The 18,434-nt window shown below is 41.7% G+C and overlaps 1 protein-coding gene across 3 annotated transcripts in view; it reads left to right on the plus strand.

The window, feature by feature from the left end:
• ZNF385C (zinc finger protein 385C) overlaps positions 1-18,052 on the plus strand; it is a 204,655-nt gene extending 186,603 nt beyond the window's left edge. For all 3 annotated transcript variants that reach the window (XM_020811683.3, XM_073004164.2, XM_073004163.2), the window contains 6 exons: positions 1,331-1,441; positions 5,708-5,876; positions 9,042-9,383; positions 11,058-11,245; positions 12,144-12,257; positions 14,300-18,052. In XM_020811683.3, coding sequence (XP_020667342.2) covers positions 1,331-1,441; positions 5,708-5,876; positions 9,042-9,383; positions 11,058-11,245; positions 12,144-12,257; positions 14,300-14,521 — 1,146 coding nt within the window. In that variant the 3' untranslated portion in view covers positions 14,522-18,052. The remainder of the gene's footprint in view (positions 1-1,330; positions 1,442-5,707; positions 5,877-9,041; positions 9,384-11,057; positions 11,246-12,143; positions 12,258-14,299) is intronic.
• The last annotated feature ends 382 nt before the right edge of the window (positions 18,053-18,434 follow it).

An 18,434-nucleotide genomic window follows, 5' to 3' on the forward strand; every position in this document is an offset into this window, starting at 1 on the left:
TCACTCAAAGCTTCCACCACCACCACTATCATCATTATCTGTGGCTCCAGAATCTCTTGTCTATATGTGTTCATTCTTATTCCAAATGAGTGAGTAAAAATTTCATCACAAGCATGAGAAGGCACCACTTCATTAATCTTATTCTGTTGCCAATTCCACTGCCTTTGGGGATATTTTTTAGGGGTCCAGATAATTATTCCCTTGTCTGCAGGCTTTGCTTGCTAGACCGATGCACCTGTCTGGACAACTAAATAGCCTTGCTGAGAAACACGATCATCTTCAAACCTCAGTCTCTCTCTCCTCCTCCTTCCTGGCAGCCAGACTTGGATAAAATAATCTTCCAGAGCCACAGGGCTAAAAGAACAATGTTTGTATTATAGATTATGGTTGTGCTGAAATACACAGATTATTTTTACTTTAGCCTCTCTCTCTCTTTTTTTTATCACTTTTCCCTTTTTTACATCCTTGCTCCCTGCTGTAACCTTTTTTCTGCATTACTTAATGCAGCCATTTTATTCAAAATTATTGTGCCTTTTTGACATCTTCTAAGAGCAAAGGCTGAAGAAATGAAACAGAAAACTGGAGCAGTAGAGGGTGTATATCCAACCCTATTTGGTCTGAATCTAGCTGCTCTGAAGTTACCAGATAGCCATGGAAGTATTAAATGTCCAAGTTCTGTTTCCTGACATGGTATAACTATGAGATCTATCTTCCACATCAGTAGTTTCCAGTGTTCTGTGAAACACTCTTCTAGGCCATGTTGTTGCTTTCCCAATTAGAAGATCAGTAATGTCTGACACAGAGCATGGACATGCTACGTTTTTGAACAATGAACAATGTCATCTGGCAGTTTCCAAAAAGTAATATTCTCAGCCTCTGATTGTACGAATTCCCCTGAAATACTCTTATTTCCTCAGCAGAAGGAAATTATTTCCAGCTGCAGAAGCCCCGAGGATACTACAGACAGAGCTTGTGGAAACTGCTGTGGTTTTTTTTTACTTCAAATTCTACCATGTCCCAACAGGATCCTGTTCAGGGTTTGTAGTCTAAAAAGCTCTCCACATATGGGTTCTATGGCATACTCTTAGTACACATTGGGCAACACAGAGCTCCAAAACAAAATGGCCAGCATTAGGGTGGAACGACATGCTCCTTAAGAACAGTGCCTCTTCCATAACATCCTGGGGGTCTGAAGGGGGACATACGCACTTCAGGAAACAAGTAATTGAGGAATGAATTTCTAAACGTTGAAATCCCTTCTCCTAGCCTGCCGGGGTCTTTGAAGCATCAGCTCATTGAGACTCCTTTTCTCCACTTTTTTCCTTTCCAGATGGATCCGGTACAGAAAGCAGTGATCAACCACACTTTTGGCGTACCTAACACTCTCAAGAAAAAACAATTCATCTCTTGTAATATTTGTCACCTAAGATTCAACTCTGCGGTAAGCTGTGTCCCTGAGAGGGCAGGAAAGGCTGCCGGGTGGGCAGAGCCAAGGAAGGGAAATATCTAGAGTGAGGGAAGGGGAGAGAAAGGGAGAAAGGAGGGAGGGCATTTTTAAGGCAGGGGTAGGCACTACAGTATTAATAGTTTTAACCTCCCCTCAGACATTGCTATGGGCTTTGCTCACTCTGAAAATGCAGTGTGTGCTTTTGTTGGGATTTTGTTTTGTGTTTTTTTTTGTTTTTGTTTTTTGTTTGTTTTTGTTTTTTGCTGTCTTCAAAACCAGAAGTGACCAGAACTACACTTCCAAGGAAAAACCGAACGGAAGTGATCAGGAGGAGGGAAACCGCTCTGCATTTGCCAATCATGCAGATTTATAGAAGTTGCATGAAAAAGTATGATGAGTATAATACTATATAGTTGCTTCCAAAACCAACAGACTACAGTTGTAGCAGTTATTAAAACGGCTGACACTCCTATATCTCTCTCCTTTTTAAAAAATGGCCATTAGATGATGTAATGGGATATTTTTTTTTCCACTTTTAAAAATACTTTGTAAGAAAATGAATTGGATGATGCAGTTGCAGGAGCAGATGGAGCCCTTCAAAGTCAGAGGGTGAATGTATATGACTCCCAAGCTTCTAGAAATCCGTATCCTACAGTATTCTCTCTGATACTAGCCACTATTTTGCATGTGGCTCCAGCTGGTAGGTCTTAGTGCTCAAGTTTTTTTAAAAAAATCCCACAAACCCAGAATATTTTGTTCTGTTCATCTCAGGTTTAAAAACACTTCTGAGAAATACAGTTTTACTTTTTCTCTGAAATGCTGGCAAGATTGAATTTCCTACAAGTGACAATCAAATAATGACTGGTACAGTTGAATAGGGGCCAGAACAACTGTGCTATGTCAATCTTGCTTATGAATAAAATCAACAACTTGCATGGTGTTCAGAGTTCAAAGTAGTCCGCTTGTTGCTTTGTTATAATCCTTGTAATTATTCTGTTGTAATTCTTAGAATTATATAATCCTCATAATTATTTTACTGTAATCCATTTTCAAAAGGGCCCCCTTGTTATTATATTATAATCCTTAACATCAACCTTGTAGAATAGGTCAATTTTTTTATCAGTCCCCATGTTGCTGATGGAGAAAGACTGAGGCTAAGTGAATGTCTTGCTTAAGGCCACTAACTGAGTTTGTGGCAAAGATAGGACTTTGGTAGACTTGCAGTTCTGGTTGAAGTCCCAACCAGGGAAAAGTCTGCTGTTGCTTCCATTGCCCCTTGCTATACTGAGTGCTTGGATTTTGGGGAAGGGGAGATAGCCGGTCAAAGGACAGAAGTAGACTCCAGATGAGGATGCTCTACTCTGCTTGTAAGAATTAGAGCAGGACAAATGCATAGTCACACAGCCTCACTCTCAGGGAAAGGAGTATGTCTTGGACTACAGCTCCCCAGAATTCTCCAGTCGACCTTTTCAATTTCCCACCTCATCTCTATCCACCTGTGTTTGGCCGAAAAGAAAGCATGGCTGAAAAACTTCTTAACACCAGTAGGCCAGAACAGATCAAATAATCCTCTTTCACCTCATAAAAGCTTTTGCTTCGGATTTGCTTCCTAGAACACTGATGGACAGTTTGCTTCCCCCACATTCATTTTATATATATATATATGGAAAGAACTTTTATTTATATATATATATATATATATATATATATATATATATATATATATATATATATATATATATATATATATATATATATATATATATATATATATATATATATATATATATATATATATATATAAAGTTCTTTCCATTCTGTTTGTGAAGAAATGGCTGGTTTTGATAACTTCATATAAAAATGAATCACACAAAATTCCCAACCATCTATTAAATTTAGTCATGTATCATATATCTGTTAAAAGTTGGAGTCTATCAAAACCAAGAGGTAATAGCCCTAAATCAGCACCATAGACTTGGTTATATAGAGAGGGATTTATATACAGATTCCTGAAAGATTTTTGAAAGCTAAGCACTCAAAGGACATCTGGATGGGCAAGGGTCAAACTAGACAATGCATTAATCACGGTTGTTTGTTTTTGTAGAGGTGTTGTTCCATGTAGTAAATGACATATTTCATAGCACTGTCATTTTTTAACTGTGGCTTGCACTTAGTATTCATTGAGAATATCTCCCTTTAAGCTCTAGTTTGACCGTAAAACTGCCAGTTTTGTTTTAACTCGTGCTTTTAATCTCAAATTCTTTGGGTGGAATTTATGCAGAGATTGGCAAGTTGCTGTTAAAAACATCCCTAGGTCTTTGCCAAGCTGCAAATCATGCTCCACATTTCTTCTTCCTTCCTTCCTTCCTTCCTTCCTTCCTTCCTTCCTTCCTTCCTTCCTTCCTTCCTTCCTTCCTTCCTCCCTCCCTCCCTTTCTTTCTTTCTGTCTTTCCTTGTCCCAAGTGGCCAAGGAAGAACAGAACCTTGGCCTCCTTTGTGGGCTGTGACCTTCAGCTGAGTGCTCTTTGCTATATTGTGGTCATCTAGCAAAGTGTCTGTCCTGCCTGTCTTCTTTTTCCACATGCCCTCCCTGTTCGCACAAAGCATCCCATTTCACAGAGCCTCCCCGCCCCACCTCCGCTGCAAGCTGCACACACCCATATAATTCAATTTCTGGCGTTGTTCATTGCCTGGTGAAACGGAGATAAGACATGTAGGCCTTGATTAAATGCAGCCCATTGCTTGTTTCTAAAGGAGCTTTTGGGCGAAATGAAATAAATAAAATGAAAACGTTCGGCTTCAGAAAGAATTCTTACAGCGTACGGCTGCCCCGTGCAAAATAAAATAATATAGCTAAATAAATGCACCTTAGGTGGGGGTGGAAAGGAAGGGCATACCTGTCAACAACTGTCACTTCCTCAGATTCATGTCTAACATGGAGTGTATGTTTGCAGGCCTGCTGGCCTGTGTCTCTTTGTGTGTGCGCGCGCACGTAATAGTATACACTTTCCTTTATCCTTCCCCATTATCCTTTCAATGAGAAGGATGAATAAGTGAAGTGTGTGCTAACGTCTCCTGCCTGTTTGATGCTGATAATTTAAAAGAAAAAAAACCCACAAAAGATTACAGGGTGTCCCCGCTCCCAACGCTTGTGTACTTAGCAGTCAGAGACAATTCTCTCCACTGTCACTAGAGCGAACGGCTCTGCGGCAAATTTGTGGAAAGTTAAATCCAATCTGAATTAAAATAAGGATGTTATGCAGAGTTTTGTCTTTATCTGCATGATGTTTGGGGGAAGGAGTTGTCAACTATCTGTGTGTACAACGGGGAAGGCATAGAGACACCCTCCCTTCACTTCCCAGTATTCTTCTCCCTGCCTGCCCAGGAATATGTTCAGTTTATGGGAAGACTCCCTATTTATTCCCTATGCTCTTAAAAAGCAAGTGTAGGTCAGAATGCTCAGCCCCTCACGCAAGCCGTTAGAAACCCCTGTGTCGCTCTGCAGTCTTTCAGTCCTCAACAGATTTTTCACAGTAGGCAAAAAGACAGAACTGGTGAAGGAGCATTGCAAGTGGAAGGGGACATTATTTGAAAACCCCATAAAATTCATTGACTGGGACATGGTGGCATGATAAAAGCCTTGCTAAAACCACTCCCAATTTACCATTGTTTTTTGTCCGATTTCTTCTTCTAGTCTCTCTGATAAATGAAACCAGCAGTGGGAGGAGGCTGGAGTCGGAACTGAGAGTTTGGCTAGCCAGGGCAATTGGCACTATGTCCCACCCATTCTGCCCTGAAGCGTGGGCCCTCCAAGAAAAAGGAGAGAATACGGAAGACCGCCACCTCCACAGAAGAAGGAATAGGGCCAGGAGGTGTTGCCATTTGTTTTCCTTGCATTTGTCAGTAGATTTCTTCATTTGTCTTGGGTGTCCACTAAATTTGGAAGCCCCGGCCTTCAGGTGCTCCACCATAGTTACGGCCCTGGAGGGGGTTTGTGTGAAACCCTACATTAGTTTTGCTATAATATTCTCCAATATCCTGGAAGAAATGTGGCAGACAAGGGACCCCATGCTAACAGAGAAAGATCTGTCTCCACAGCAGGAAGAGCTCCTGAGCTTCAAAGTACTGCGCCACCAGCAAAGGTGGATTTAAAACACCTTCTTTTGTTATCGTCTTTGCTTTACTTCCAAAATGTACACTGGCCTTCATAGCACTCTTTCCTTCCTCATTCAGTCAGCCAATACCTGTATTTTCTTGCAGAATCAAGCCGAGGCACATTACAGAGGACACAAGCATGCCCGGAGACTCAAAGCCATTGAAGCAGTGAAAAATAAGCACAAGACGACTGACAGTAGCAGCAGCCAAGAGAAACCAGCTGACAATGACACAGCACTTGATCTCAGTGGAGACACCAGCAGCAACAACATAGGTTAGTGGTGGCAAAGTCCCTAAGATCTCGCCTGTGAAGAGGCACTCTCAGGGCAGAGGAGGGCTGTCAGGTCTGGGGAATTCATTCCACTTGAAACCTGGGCTTGGTCCATTTTGCAGGTGCTGGAGGAGAGTGCTTTGACTTAGTGCTTTGATTGCTCTGCAGTCATACTACTCATGACGTTAAACACCACATTTCCATATTTTTCTCCCTTTCTGGATTAAGGCCATGGGGGATTAAATCCTTTCCTCTCATGCCATTTTGCTGTTGCACAGACCTGTTTGCCTGTGTTTATTAGAGTTTGAGGCTGCCTTTCCAAGTTACAAATAGATTTTATTGGGGAAATAGTTTAGGGACAAGGTAAAAGATGTCTCTCTTTGCCCTTGCAGTTTAAATATAGATTGGTCCTTCTTGCAGCTGCTATTTTAAATGGAAGCTGGAAGGAGAAACAGTGATACCAGGTCTTATTCAGAGCACTGTGTCCAGTTTGGGGCACTTTGTGTTGAGAAGGTAAAAACCAAGGATGGGCAAAATGAGACCCTCCAGATGATGTTGGGACTGCAAGATCCAGCATTGGTTACCTTTGGCTATTCGCCACACCTGCTGTCCAAAAAGAGCTTTGTCCCCCTCAGTACAGAGAAACTGGATTGGGTTTGTAGGAGAGCAGCAAAAATGGCTGGGGTTATGCGAAACAAGTCCTCCAAGGAAAGGCCAACAGAACAGGACATATTCACGTCAAATGCAATTAGCATTTCAGTGGACATTTTTTCCCACCAGGGATATAATTCTTCAAGAGTTCCAAGCCTAAGCAGTCAACTTGCAATTGAAGGTTGTGCTTATCTCCCATAAATAATCACAAAAGAAGCATTTAATTTTATTCAAAAATGCAAGACACAGTCAATCAAAATTATAAAAACATATACTATGTAGTATCATATAACAGATACTTACGTTTTTGGTTAAACTTGTATCTGTTAAATATTGGAACAGTATGTATGCTGTTCCTAATATTGCTAATTTTGTAGCTCTGATGGTCTTATTTCTGACATCTTCAACTGCTTATAATACTGTGTGAAGTTTCTTGATATTGTTCCCAAAGCCGTTTTTACTACAGGGACCACTGAAACATGTTTCATCCACAAGTGAGATGCTTCAGTTGACAGATCTCTGTATTTTGTTAATTTTTTCAATTCTTTATTTTCAAATCTGGCATCCCCTGGAACTACAGTGTCAATGGTCCAGCCATTTCTTCCTTCTATCATTACTATGTCCAGTGTGTTATGTTCAAGGTGTATATCAGTTTTGATAAGGAAATCCAACAAGATCTTGACTTCATCATTTTCTGACACCTCCTGTACCTGATGTTCCCATGGATTTTTGGATACTAGCAATTTATATTTTTTGCATAATGACCAGTATACTAATTTTGCCACTCTATCATGCCTAATTTTGTAATCTGTTTGTGCAATCTTTGGACATTTACAGATCAGGTGTGACACATTTGCTGTCAGAGTTAATACCTTGAATCTTAGTTTTCATCACATTGGTTTTCAGTGCTTCTTCTTCTGTTTACATTACCTTCTTCTGGGGATGCTCTGGGGCTAAGCAACTTGCCTGAGGCTACACAGGCTGACTCTATTCACAGGAGGCACAGTGCAGAATTAAACTCCTGAACTCTGGCTACACAGTCAAATAACTAAACCAATGAGCTATTCAGCCAGGTCTCTGAACAAAAACAAGCTAATTTTCAACAGGGCAGGAGAAGCATTTGTGCAAAATGTCTTTTATCCGCTAAGGTCCTGCTTTTAATGATGAATGAACAAGATATGTTTAGCCCAGCAAAGAGAAGGGTGATGGGGGAATGATAGCACTCTGCAAATATCGAAAGGGCTGTTGCACAATAGAAAGAGCGAACCCTCTTTCTCACCTGGACCAGAGGGAGGGATAGACCAAGTGGACTTAATTTGAAAGCATGTAGAGTTCTGTTGAACATTAGGAAAAGAACCTTCTTAATGCCAAGAACAATTGTAATGAAACTAGTTGACATGCAGAGGGCATTCCTAGATAAAATATAGTTTTTTTCTGTTTTGTGATGGACAGCAATGCTGTGGGAGAAGAGAATACCAAAGACCTCTTAGCTAATTTCCTCATCATTAATTGATAAGGTCAAGGGAGGAGTATTTATTCTTCCTCTTGCACCACCCTTGACTGTCATTGAGAATAAAACACCAATTAAAGGGTTTATTAAACCTTTAAAGTAGGAGTGGGCAAAGTATTGTGGTATATCCGGGCCCTAACATCCCCGTTTTATATTTGTCCTTCTTCCTAAAAGAGAGAAGAGGGTGATACTGCCATGTTTCTATTTGTCCCCAAGATTTTTACACCTTGGGGGTCCTTCTTCAAAACTGAGTGTTATAATTTTTAGAGATGCCAGAGGCATAAGAGCAGTTCTAGGGGTGATCCTGAACAGCCAGTGGGTCTCAGGAATCCACTCACATCTGCTGTAAACAGTTAAAGGGTCTTAACTGTTATTGTGACCCTGGTGCATTACTGCCTTCACCCTCATTGTTGCTGTGTTGCAGTGCCACATATGTGGAACATCCAGAATATGGTGTTGCAATACTCAATAGTCAGGTTATTTCAGAGACCAACGTTTTTTAATTATTTAAGAAGTTACTAGCTTTAACCTGTCTTCTCAGTCTGAACATTTGTTGCTTAAGTATAGATGAGTCTTATCCTGTGCTGTTGAGATTATGAGAGTTGAACCCCAGCAATATTGGGTGGGCACCAGGTTGGGAAGGCTACTGCAGAGACTGCCATCACTGAACTGCTCCTTTGTTTGACTACCTACCTAGCTGGTACCTGGTTGCCTATTACCAGCCACACAGATAGTTCATTGAGAGTAGAACAAAGCTTGACATGGCTGCTTTTTGGACACAGTTTCCAGAATCCATCCGCCAATCCATCAGTCTACAGACGAAACTATAGAATAACAGCTACATCATTTGTAAGCCAAGAAAGTCAATAAGGTGCACACAGTTTACATCCTTTACCCCAGGAGAGTGAAACAATTAATTTCAGTTTTGGTTGCCTGTGATCTTTCTAAGACTTTGTGAATCTGCAGAAGCAGCAGGAACGAAAGCTGATGTTTTCTTCTTCTGTTAGCACAACCCAGTGGTCTGTTGGGATTGAGCCAGCCCCCAGCAGACAACTGCAGCCTCATGATCGTGGCCCCAGCAGAAGAGTCGTCCACCAAGCTCACCAGTGGCATCCTGCCCCTGGTCTCCCCACCAGTTTCAGAGCCATCAGAAAGTGCTCCAGACACAACGAGTGTGGCATCATCATCTGTAGCAGCTGGAGCTGAAACTCCAGCCACTGAATCAAGCCAAAACATCAGCCCAGTACGAGACTCAGAGAAAGAAGGGAAGAAAAATAAGCAGCACTTGTACTGTCCTACTTGCAAGGTGACGGTCAACTCTGCCTCTCAGCTGGAAGCACATAATTCTGGTAAGGAATCTTTAAAAGTCTGTGTCCAAGAAAAGCTCCAGGTAAAGGCTCAAAGTATGGTGAGCACTGATGAAATAAACCTGAATATCTTTGAAGCTCAGTGGGGAGGGATGTGCTGTTCAGGTTTTTCTCGATTCCAAATCCCAGAATTCTCCAAGAATTCCCCGGACAGAATCCTGAAAGTTCCAGCCCATAAACAGACAGCTACAGACCTGATCATTTCACTCACCTGGAGAAAGGCTAATGATTGATTCTAGGCCTTTTTCTAACCCTTCATTTCCTGCCCCAATGCTTCCTGGTCAGAAGCTGCAGCAATGCTTCCTGGGGGTCTTTTTGCCTGTGCTGCTTGCCACATTTCAAAACACTTGCTCAGTAGGTCGGCTACGGTGGGTACGCGTTGCCACCAGATGATGAAATAGGGAAACCTGACCACAAACATATTTTATGCCACAAATCACCTCCTGGGTAGATACGGGTGGGTATTATGTGGGCTTAGCTTCAAGGACAATGATTGAATATTTCAAAATTTCCAATGCTACAATGCTTTGAAGAGAAAATATGTACCTCTTATATTTTGAATCAAAGAAAGAGTAGCTGTGTTTCTTTTGCCCTGTAGCTTATGGTATAATGTAAGATCTTTTCAGAGCAAACTTCAGGTTACTTAGGTCTCTATGACACTTCCTTGATTCCATCTTAAACTATTCCACACTGCAAACATAGGCTTTTCATCTTGTTCGTCAATGTATGTTTCTGCTTGTCCCCTTTTTTGTTCAGCCTAATGAACAATTTTGATGAACTTGAAAGCTTTCTTGCGTCTTTGTGATTTTTTAATGGATCCAAGGAGAAGTATTATGCTACTGTTGTTTTTAAATCCTATGCAGAACTTTATTTCAGAGGAATAACAAGTGGCAAGGAGCTTTGCTTGCACCCTTTGTTTTTAAGTGATCATTTTTAAAAATGTCTTATTGCAGAACAGGGAATTGCAATAACAAGGATAGTGAAAAATAAACACATGTTGATTTATCTGGAATTTGGCTGTGCCTTTTCGATAGGCCTGTTCCACTTTTGGATAGGTCTGCTCAAGGAATTGTTTAGCCAAGGCTAGCATTTCCCTTACAGCAAGCATAAGGAGAAATTTCCCTTACAGCCATCTTCATTCTCACATCCTGGACTCTTCACCATCTCAGTGACCACATGGTTATGCATCAGTCTTGGATCAGAATGCCTCTCGGGTAGAAGGTGCAAGAACTGAGTTATCATTCATTCTGAAGCAGGACTGGGCAGCCATTGAAGGTCGCGAGTGGTACCTACTCCATTTTCCACCCCAGAATACCATGGGCTGGGCCATACATGTCTCTTCTGTGGAAACCAAATGTGACTGGGAGTTCACTTCTGGGTTTTCTTGTGCTTCTTTTCTCTGGTCCAAACAATCTATGGAGGAAGGCAGTCTTGCTCTAAGCCAGAACAGTGCCCTCTGGTCACTACTGGAGGCAGGACACTCTCTGTTCTTGCTCCCCACACCCCCTTTAAAAACATGTTTTTCTTTTTCTAAGTTTAGGAGGATCTGTGAGGGTCTTGGCAGCCATACAGATGTTCTTTGGGGAACAGGGTAGGGTCAATCGGCAGCATAGTTCCTCCCCCTGTTCTGAAATTTCTTTCCTCTTGCTTTCCCAGGAGCAAAGCACAAGTCCATGCTGGAAGGCCAGGCCATTTTGCCAAGGCGAGGCAGAGGGAAGGTCCTCTCTCGCACAGGCCACAAGCCCAAACGGATTGGCAGCAAAGGGAGCCTTAGTATCCAAAACAAGGCTTTCCAGTGCCAGGTTTGCGAGATCTTTGTCAACTCAGAAACCCAGCTCAACCAGGTAAGTAGAGTGGCCTCGGCAGCAAACGCAGTGTCCCTTCACCTACTTTGACAGGTTGCAGTGTTAGCATTAATTAGGGGTTGGTTAAATTTGTCCTCATTTTGAGAGAAGTGTATGCCTTAATGCACTTTAAAATGGCACCCAGAGCAGCCTATTTTAAAGCACAGTAGGGCTTCAGCTGGGCAAAAGAGCCCATCCTCATCTGCGTTATCAGTAACACTGCCTGCTGATATTAGAGATGAAATCTTGTTCCTAGACAAATTACATTATAAATTGTTGGAAGATAAAGTTTTGTCCAGTTTAACAAGTTTGTATCAGAATTTAGAAGCATGATATTTTCTGAGGTAGCAAGGAAGTAACAACTGTATTTTTTAAAAAAGCAATATAACAACTGGTAACATTTTTACTTTTAAAGTGCAAGTAATAATGTTTATTTGTTTTTTTTCCCTAAAGCAGTGGTTTGCAACCTTGGGTCTCCAGATGTTCTTGGCCCACAACATCCATAAATCCTGGCCACCACAGCTAGTGGTGAAGGCTTCTAGGAGTTTTAGTCCAAGAACATTGGGGGACCCATAATTTGGAACCACTGCTCTAAAGCATTGCTTTTAAAAAGGATTTGGGAGGTGATTTCTTAAGTGTATACTTTAAAAGGTAAAGTATACACTCTGGTTTAAAAACATAAAGGATTGTTTTCTTGGATCACACCAAGATCTACCCAGTCCCATGTTCTTTGCAAAAAGATAAAAATCAATATCCAATCACTAGTAGACATTCAGTGGTTCCCACTACCATCTTCCATCCGCTCCTAAACTTGTTGGCCCTTTAGGGAAAATATCTAGCCCTTCTATTTAATCAGTAACATATTTGGCATTTTTGTTTCTCTAACTCTGTCTCACAGCACATGAGCAGCAGGCGGCACAAGGATAGGCTTGCAGGGAAGCCGCCTAAGCCCAAATACAGTCCATACAGCAAGCTGCAGAAGAATACAGCTCTGGCAGTGAGTGTTCTCAAGGTACTTGTCACTGAAGGTCCCCGCCATGGCATGACCAACTGGAAATGTTATACAGAGGGACAGTGGGGTTGGGAGTTCCCTTTGGCTCCTGATTTCCTCGCCGGCGCTCAGCCAGTCTTGTGGGTGTGTTGAGGATTGAGCCTGGACACGGACCAATCTCATTCCAGGACAAGGCTGCAGGGGTTGTTGGCAACAGTGTTTTGGAATTAAAATAGTTTATGTAAGAGGGGGGAAGAATAGCTTCATTGTAGAGCATAACAGATCAAGATGCTTCAAAGAGTGCTCTCTTTCCCTTTTCTAGGTCTTCTTGCAATATATAATTTATTTAGGACAGCTTTTCCCAGCCTGTTGCTGTCCAAATATGTTGCAAAACAGAATTTCCCTTTCCCCCTCAACAGTGATTGGATCATTCATTTGGAAGATACAGCAGAATGATCTGCCTTGATGAGAGGCTATCTACTGTGTCTCTGCCTGAGTCACTGTCTCCTCCTAGAGTAGTAACCTATGCAGAAACCCAACTGATAATTTTTATAAATATCATCCTAATTTTTTAAAAAAAAAATCCATTATGACCATGAAGTCTGCCTCCGATTTTAATCTTAAACAAGTGTGCCAGCTCTCAGATGTTTAAGACTAACTGCCTTAATTTTTTGTATAGTTAATTTTTAAAATCAAATGTTAGAAATGAGATTGTAGAAAGGCAGACGGAATCCACATCTTTTGAATTGTTCATGCTGAGAGAAGAATTATTGGATGAGGATTTTTTTGTGTGTTGTCTACTTGCCTCAGACTGTTCAGTAATAAAACACCATACTAAAGTTCAATATTCTAACAAAAGCTCGAACATACAAAAATCCAACGGCGGTCATTATAACTAGTTTTAGAGTATCACTAAAATGTGCAGCATTGAAATTAGTTTTGAAATGCCAAAATCACAGATTTTTAAGAGTCTGGGGATATTAAAAGAAAGAGAATTCAAGTAGTGCTGACATGACCCATAGTAGGCTATATGTCCCTGTAGGTAGGCTATAGGTACATTGATCAGGGGAAAGTATCCCAGCAGCTGGATGCCAACACTGAGAAATCTCTGTCCCCTGGTAGCCATCTGCATCATGTCACAAAAACTGGGCCTCTGAAGAGGAAAGTTTAGGTTCAAGTAGATAAATGTGAGAGAAGAGGTCCTTCTGGTACCCTGCTCCCAAGTCATTAAAGGCTTTAAAGTGCAAATACATCACTTTGAACTGGGTGGAGAAAAGAAACAGGACCAGTGTAGCTGATAAGACACCAGTGCAATATAAGCAAAATGCCTAATCCCAGCTAGCGGTCTCTCAACCCTCGGTTTTGGACCACGTGCAGGCTGTAGTTCATATTCAAAGACAGCTGAAATGAAACTTACTTGGTCATCTAAATGGAGGGAAATCAGAGCATGAGTAACTAAGGATATTCTGCCTTCAAAGGGAGCACATTGTGAAGGGGGACAAGAAGACTGAGCTGAAACTTTCACCTTCTTACTAAGTTTGGGAATATTTCATTTCTAAGGGGAGAAATACTGTTGATCAGCTTTGCTTGAGGGCAGAAACAGACATTAGGGATGCAATCATGTTGAGTAATTTAAGCACAGTCAGAAGTTTCAGTCTACCCCTTGCCAGTAAATAAAGAGCCCCTGCTGTGATCCTTGGGGGGTCACACACCAAACCAGCCTTCACCTTTGCCCCCAAGAATCTCAGCAGGATTTACTGCCAAGGAATGGGCCAACATTTCTGGTTTTGATTATGTTACTCAACAGGATTTTGACCTATAGACACTTTCTCATTGGAAGAGAAAAATCCTCAAGAGCTGATAATGTGTAAATGTCATGGCAAGGGCTGCTCTTACCTTCCCAAAGAATTAATGGACCCAGGTTTTAAATTAATTACTTGGAGGATTAAATTCAGGGCTGTCTGTGTTTCCCTCTCCTTTCGCTGTTGATTGTCTCATGTGGTATTTCTTTCTCTCTTTTTCTCTCTCTTTCTTTTCCCCACATCACCTTCTCTCCTCCGCAGTCCAAACTGGCTCTTCAGAAGCACCTTACAAAGACCCTGGCAGCGCGGTTCCTGCCAAGCCCCCTCACCCCAGCCACCGTGTGCGCCCTGCCCAGCCCGCTCACACTCCGACCAGCTGCGGCTACCCTCTTTCAAGCTCCTCTCTTTGGACCAGCGCTTTTCCGAACCCCACCAGGCCCCATGCGAGCAGCTACGGGCCCCATCGTCTTTGCTCCCTACTAGAGAGCGTGGCGGGATTTTCAGTTCCGTCCATTAACCAAGAGGGTGAAGATGAAGCAGGGGAACTGGGGAGGGAAAATGACTTAAGAGGCTGTGTGCTGAGCAGAGGCAAATCAGAATCTTTCTACTGTTTTAAGCATCAGTCTTTCTTTTGTTTGGCCTTTCTCCCTGCATCATTCACTGGATTAGGACAGTGTCCTCCCCCACTTCCTCTGAAGTTGTCCTTATTAACTTCTGACAATCCCACAATGTGCCAGGTTTCCTATCATGCATCCAGAAGCACAATCCCAGTTATCCAGAGAATCTGGAATAGAGGAGGATGTCCAAAACTTTGGGGGGTAATTTGGAGGTTGGATCCTTGAAAGTGCCATTTTGCACAGAATAATTATGATCCAGAAGCCATGTGAGTTCCAGCAACAGAGAATTATGGGTTGGTAAGTGTGGGCCCAACTGTATGTTGCTGATAATCTATCACTAGAAGAGGGAATTCCTAAGTGCAGATAAGTGTATGTGATTGTCATAGCAGAAGCTTTTCTCTCTTTCCATAACTTGCAAATTAGCTTGCTTTGTTTCGTGATTGGTCATTGGGAGGTAAGTACATTTTTCCTGCCTAGGTCTGATTCTTCAGACATGAAAGACTGCCCTCAAACATGTCTCTTGAACACTAATGTGATTCCAGCTGTATTTACAAGTTATCTCCAATGTATATTTTGGCCCTGAGGGTCATAAGGCTAGATGTGGCATAAGGAATTCAACTCCCTGTATCTTTCGTTTTGCAAAAAGCATTTTGCAGTCACTAAATTTTGATACAAACGGCGAAGGGAATAACCTTTTCCCTCAGTGCTGTGGTTCTGACCCAGATACCTTCGTCACTTTCCCTGAATTACTGCTTCTATACGGTAAAAACGATAACATGAATTCTAGTCATGGAATTCCCACATTACATCTACTGTGGCCCTGAACTTTTCATATCTCGATGGATTTTAACACTTGATTTTATTCCTTTGAAGAGAGGTAAAAAAAAATCTCTTTAATAGGAACTGAAATTGTTCTTCAAGTTGAGAGAGAGGAAAAAATCATGGTGTTCATTTCCCATTGCAGTTTTAAAAAAATCAGAGGGAAAAAGTATCAAGATTTAAATGCCTCTCGGTTTTGAGCCTTAATGTTAAATTCCATAAAAAACCAAACGATACATGTTAGTTTTCAAAGCAGCCAAAGTATTTTAAAGTTTAGGATCTGGAAATCCCAGATTCTGTTTCCTTCTGTGGAAGGTGTCAGGTGTGTTAAAAACAGGGAAATTATGTTAAATAGATAGCACAGGAGTGGGGGCAGAATTGTGGCTTTTAACACCTTTTTTTAAAAAATCATTTTATATGCAGATTTGCAAAAACAAGGAGATTTAGATTGCATAAGCTACTTTGTCAAACCACAGCCCCAAATCTTCCAGCCATGCTGGTTAAGGGATTTTGGAAGTTGTAGTTCAAAACAAGTAACTTTTCCAGGTGTTGTCATTGTAAAGAAGAAGCTGAAGCTAGGGTTTTTTCAGGTTCTGTAGCTATTCTTACATTACATAGTACTCTTTTTTGTGTCACACACATGACAGCCTTGTTTCTGGTGACCAACATCCAGTATGAAGGGAAGGATGACAAGAGTTCCTGACCAAGTAGTGAATCCACACTAGTGAGACATGAATGTCTTTCACATGACCTTTAGTGTTCTTTCCACATTGGCTTTTTGCACGTTTATATTAGTGTGGTCAGTATGAAATAGCCCTGAAGTAGGGTCTTAGCAGACATTCTCTATGTGGAGGGAAGACTGGAGACAGCATTTATGGGTTAATATCTTTTGTTTGAAGGATGAATGCCAAGGTGTATTTAAAGTAACAGATCTTGCTAAAGTGCTTGGGTTACTTGGATTTCACTTTTTGGCTGTGTCATTCGTTATTGTTATAGAGCAGTGGTTACTTATAAGTGTTTGGTCCTTCAGATGTTCTGGATTTTAAGCCTCTATCATCGCAACAGAGGGACGTGGTGGCGCTGGAGGTTAAACCACAGAAGCCGCTATGCTGCAGGTCAGAAGACCTGCAGTCATAAGATCGAATCCATGTGACAGAGTGAGCCCCTGTTGCTTGTCCCAGCTCCCGCCAACCTAACGGTTCGAAAGCATGCAGAATGCAAAAAATGCGAGTAGATAAATAGGTACCACCACAGTGGGAAGGTAACGGCGTTCCGTGTCTAGTCGCACTGGCCACGTGACCACAGAAGATTGTTTTCGGACAAACACTAGCTCTATGGGTTGGAAACGGAGATGAGCACTGCCCCCTAGAGTCAGACACGACTGGACAAATTGTCAAGGGAAACTTTACCTTTACCACTGTAACAAATTTGTCAGTGGTTTTGGGAACTGCAAGGCTAAAACATCTGGAGGATCAAAACCTGAGAATGACTTTGACCCTGTTTCTTTGGGATCACCTTGTCAAAACACAGTTCTGGAGTGATATCTCCTGTATCCAGCCCAGATTTTTTGAGAATCAATTCCCCACAAAATGGGACATCAGCTCCCACAAGCCAAACCACACAGTGTCCCGAGGGCTAGAATTGGAGCCCTATAAAGTGTGAAAGCCACGAGGAAACCTCTTCAGCAGCAGTAGAAGTTTGACCTGAAGGGACAAGAGGAATTATTTCCTTGCCCAATTCTGACATTCAGCCAAATGCAAAGCATGAATAAAAGCTACCTACCGGAGGCTTCTTCAAAGGAGATGCTTACTGTCTGTTTAAAGTCACAAGAGTCTCTGATCCTGTCACAGGAATGTGAGGATGTTGCTTGAGTACCCATTTGGCTATACTTATCTTTTGACAAGTGGACACAGAGCATCATTTGGGAATTTAATTTTTTTTCTTTTTCACTTGTGAAGCTTTGTTTCTGTTGTTTGAAGAGATATTACGGGTTGGAGGGTTTCTCCAGAGCAGTCATTCAGTTACTATTGAAGAAACAGAACCATTAAAATAATGTCATTTAAGAGCAGCGATGAATGGGAAGATGCTTGCTGTCAGAATCTGGGAGTTGTAATCCAAAGAATGGGAGGCACTTCTTGAAATCAGTATCAGTAAATATGGGTGACTTCACCAACACAGCGGACAGGAAGAAATGCTCAGGTTTGAGGTCCAGCAGCAACTGGAAGTCTGCACATTGCCCATTCCAATTTTACACAAGTTAGGGGAAAGATCAAAAATCCGTTTTAGATAGCCAGACAACCATCTATTAAAGAGGACACACAAATACTGCCTTTTAAAAATCACGTAAGTCTTTCTGTGCCTCCTTTAATTATCTTAAATCTTGGAACATCAGCGGTGAAATGCACTTCTAGCTCTACAACCTAGTAGACGCATAAAAGAGAACAGAGCAATAGCTTGGAAAAGTTACATTTGGACTACAACTTCCAGAGTCCCCCAGCAGGCTATGGAATTCTAGGAACTATATTCCCCATAAATAACCTTTTCAGGCTCTGACCTAAAGCCAACAGTTCCACCCCATCTAGTGTTGTGGCATTTCTAGATGCTCTTCTCCCAGCCAAATGGTAGACTGTGTGTTGCTAATACTAATACTAATACTTTTTGAGTCTACCACTTCTTCATTTCATAGAGTACTATCTGTTCTGAGTGGCAATATTTCTCCAAAGTGTTGGAAAGAGAAAGATCTTTCACCATGTCATCATGGGGTGGGGGGCAACTCAGAAGAGATTAGTGTAACCTTCACCCCCTCTTCATAAATTTCCAGAGACCATCTGCTCTGGCCACTCTAGGGGATTTCCTGAGTATCTCCTGCACTAGAATCAGGCCATGCAAAGTCTACTGTATGAAGTCATCGTGAAAGGCCAGTGGTGACATTTTCTTTCTCTGTGTTTTTGAGAAAAGTT

This window comes from Pogona vitticeps, chromosome 6 (assembly GCF_051106095.1).
Source record: "Pogona vitticeps strain Pit_001003342236 chromosome 6, PviZW2.1, whole genome shotgun sequence".
NCBI lineage: Eukaryota > Metazoa > Chordata > Lepidosauria > Squamata > Agamidae > Pogona > Pogona vitticeps.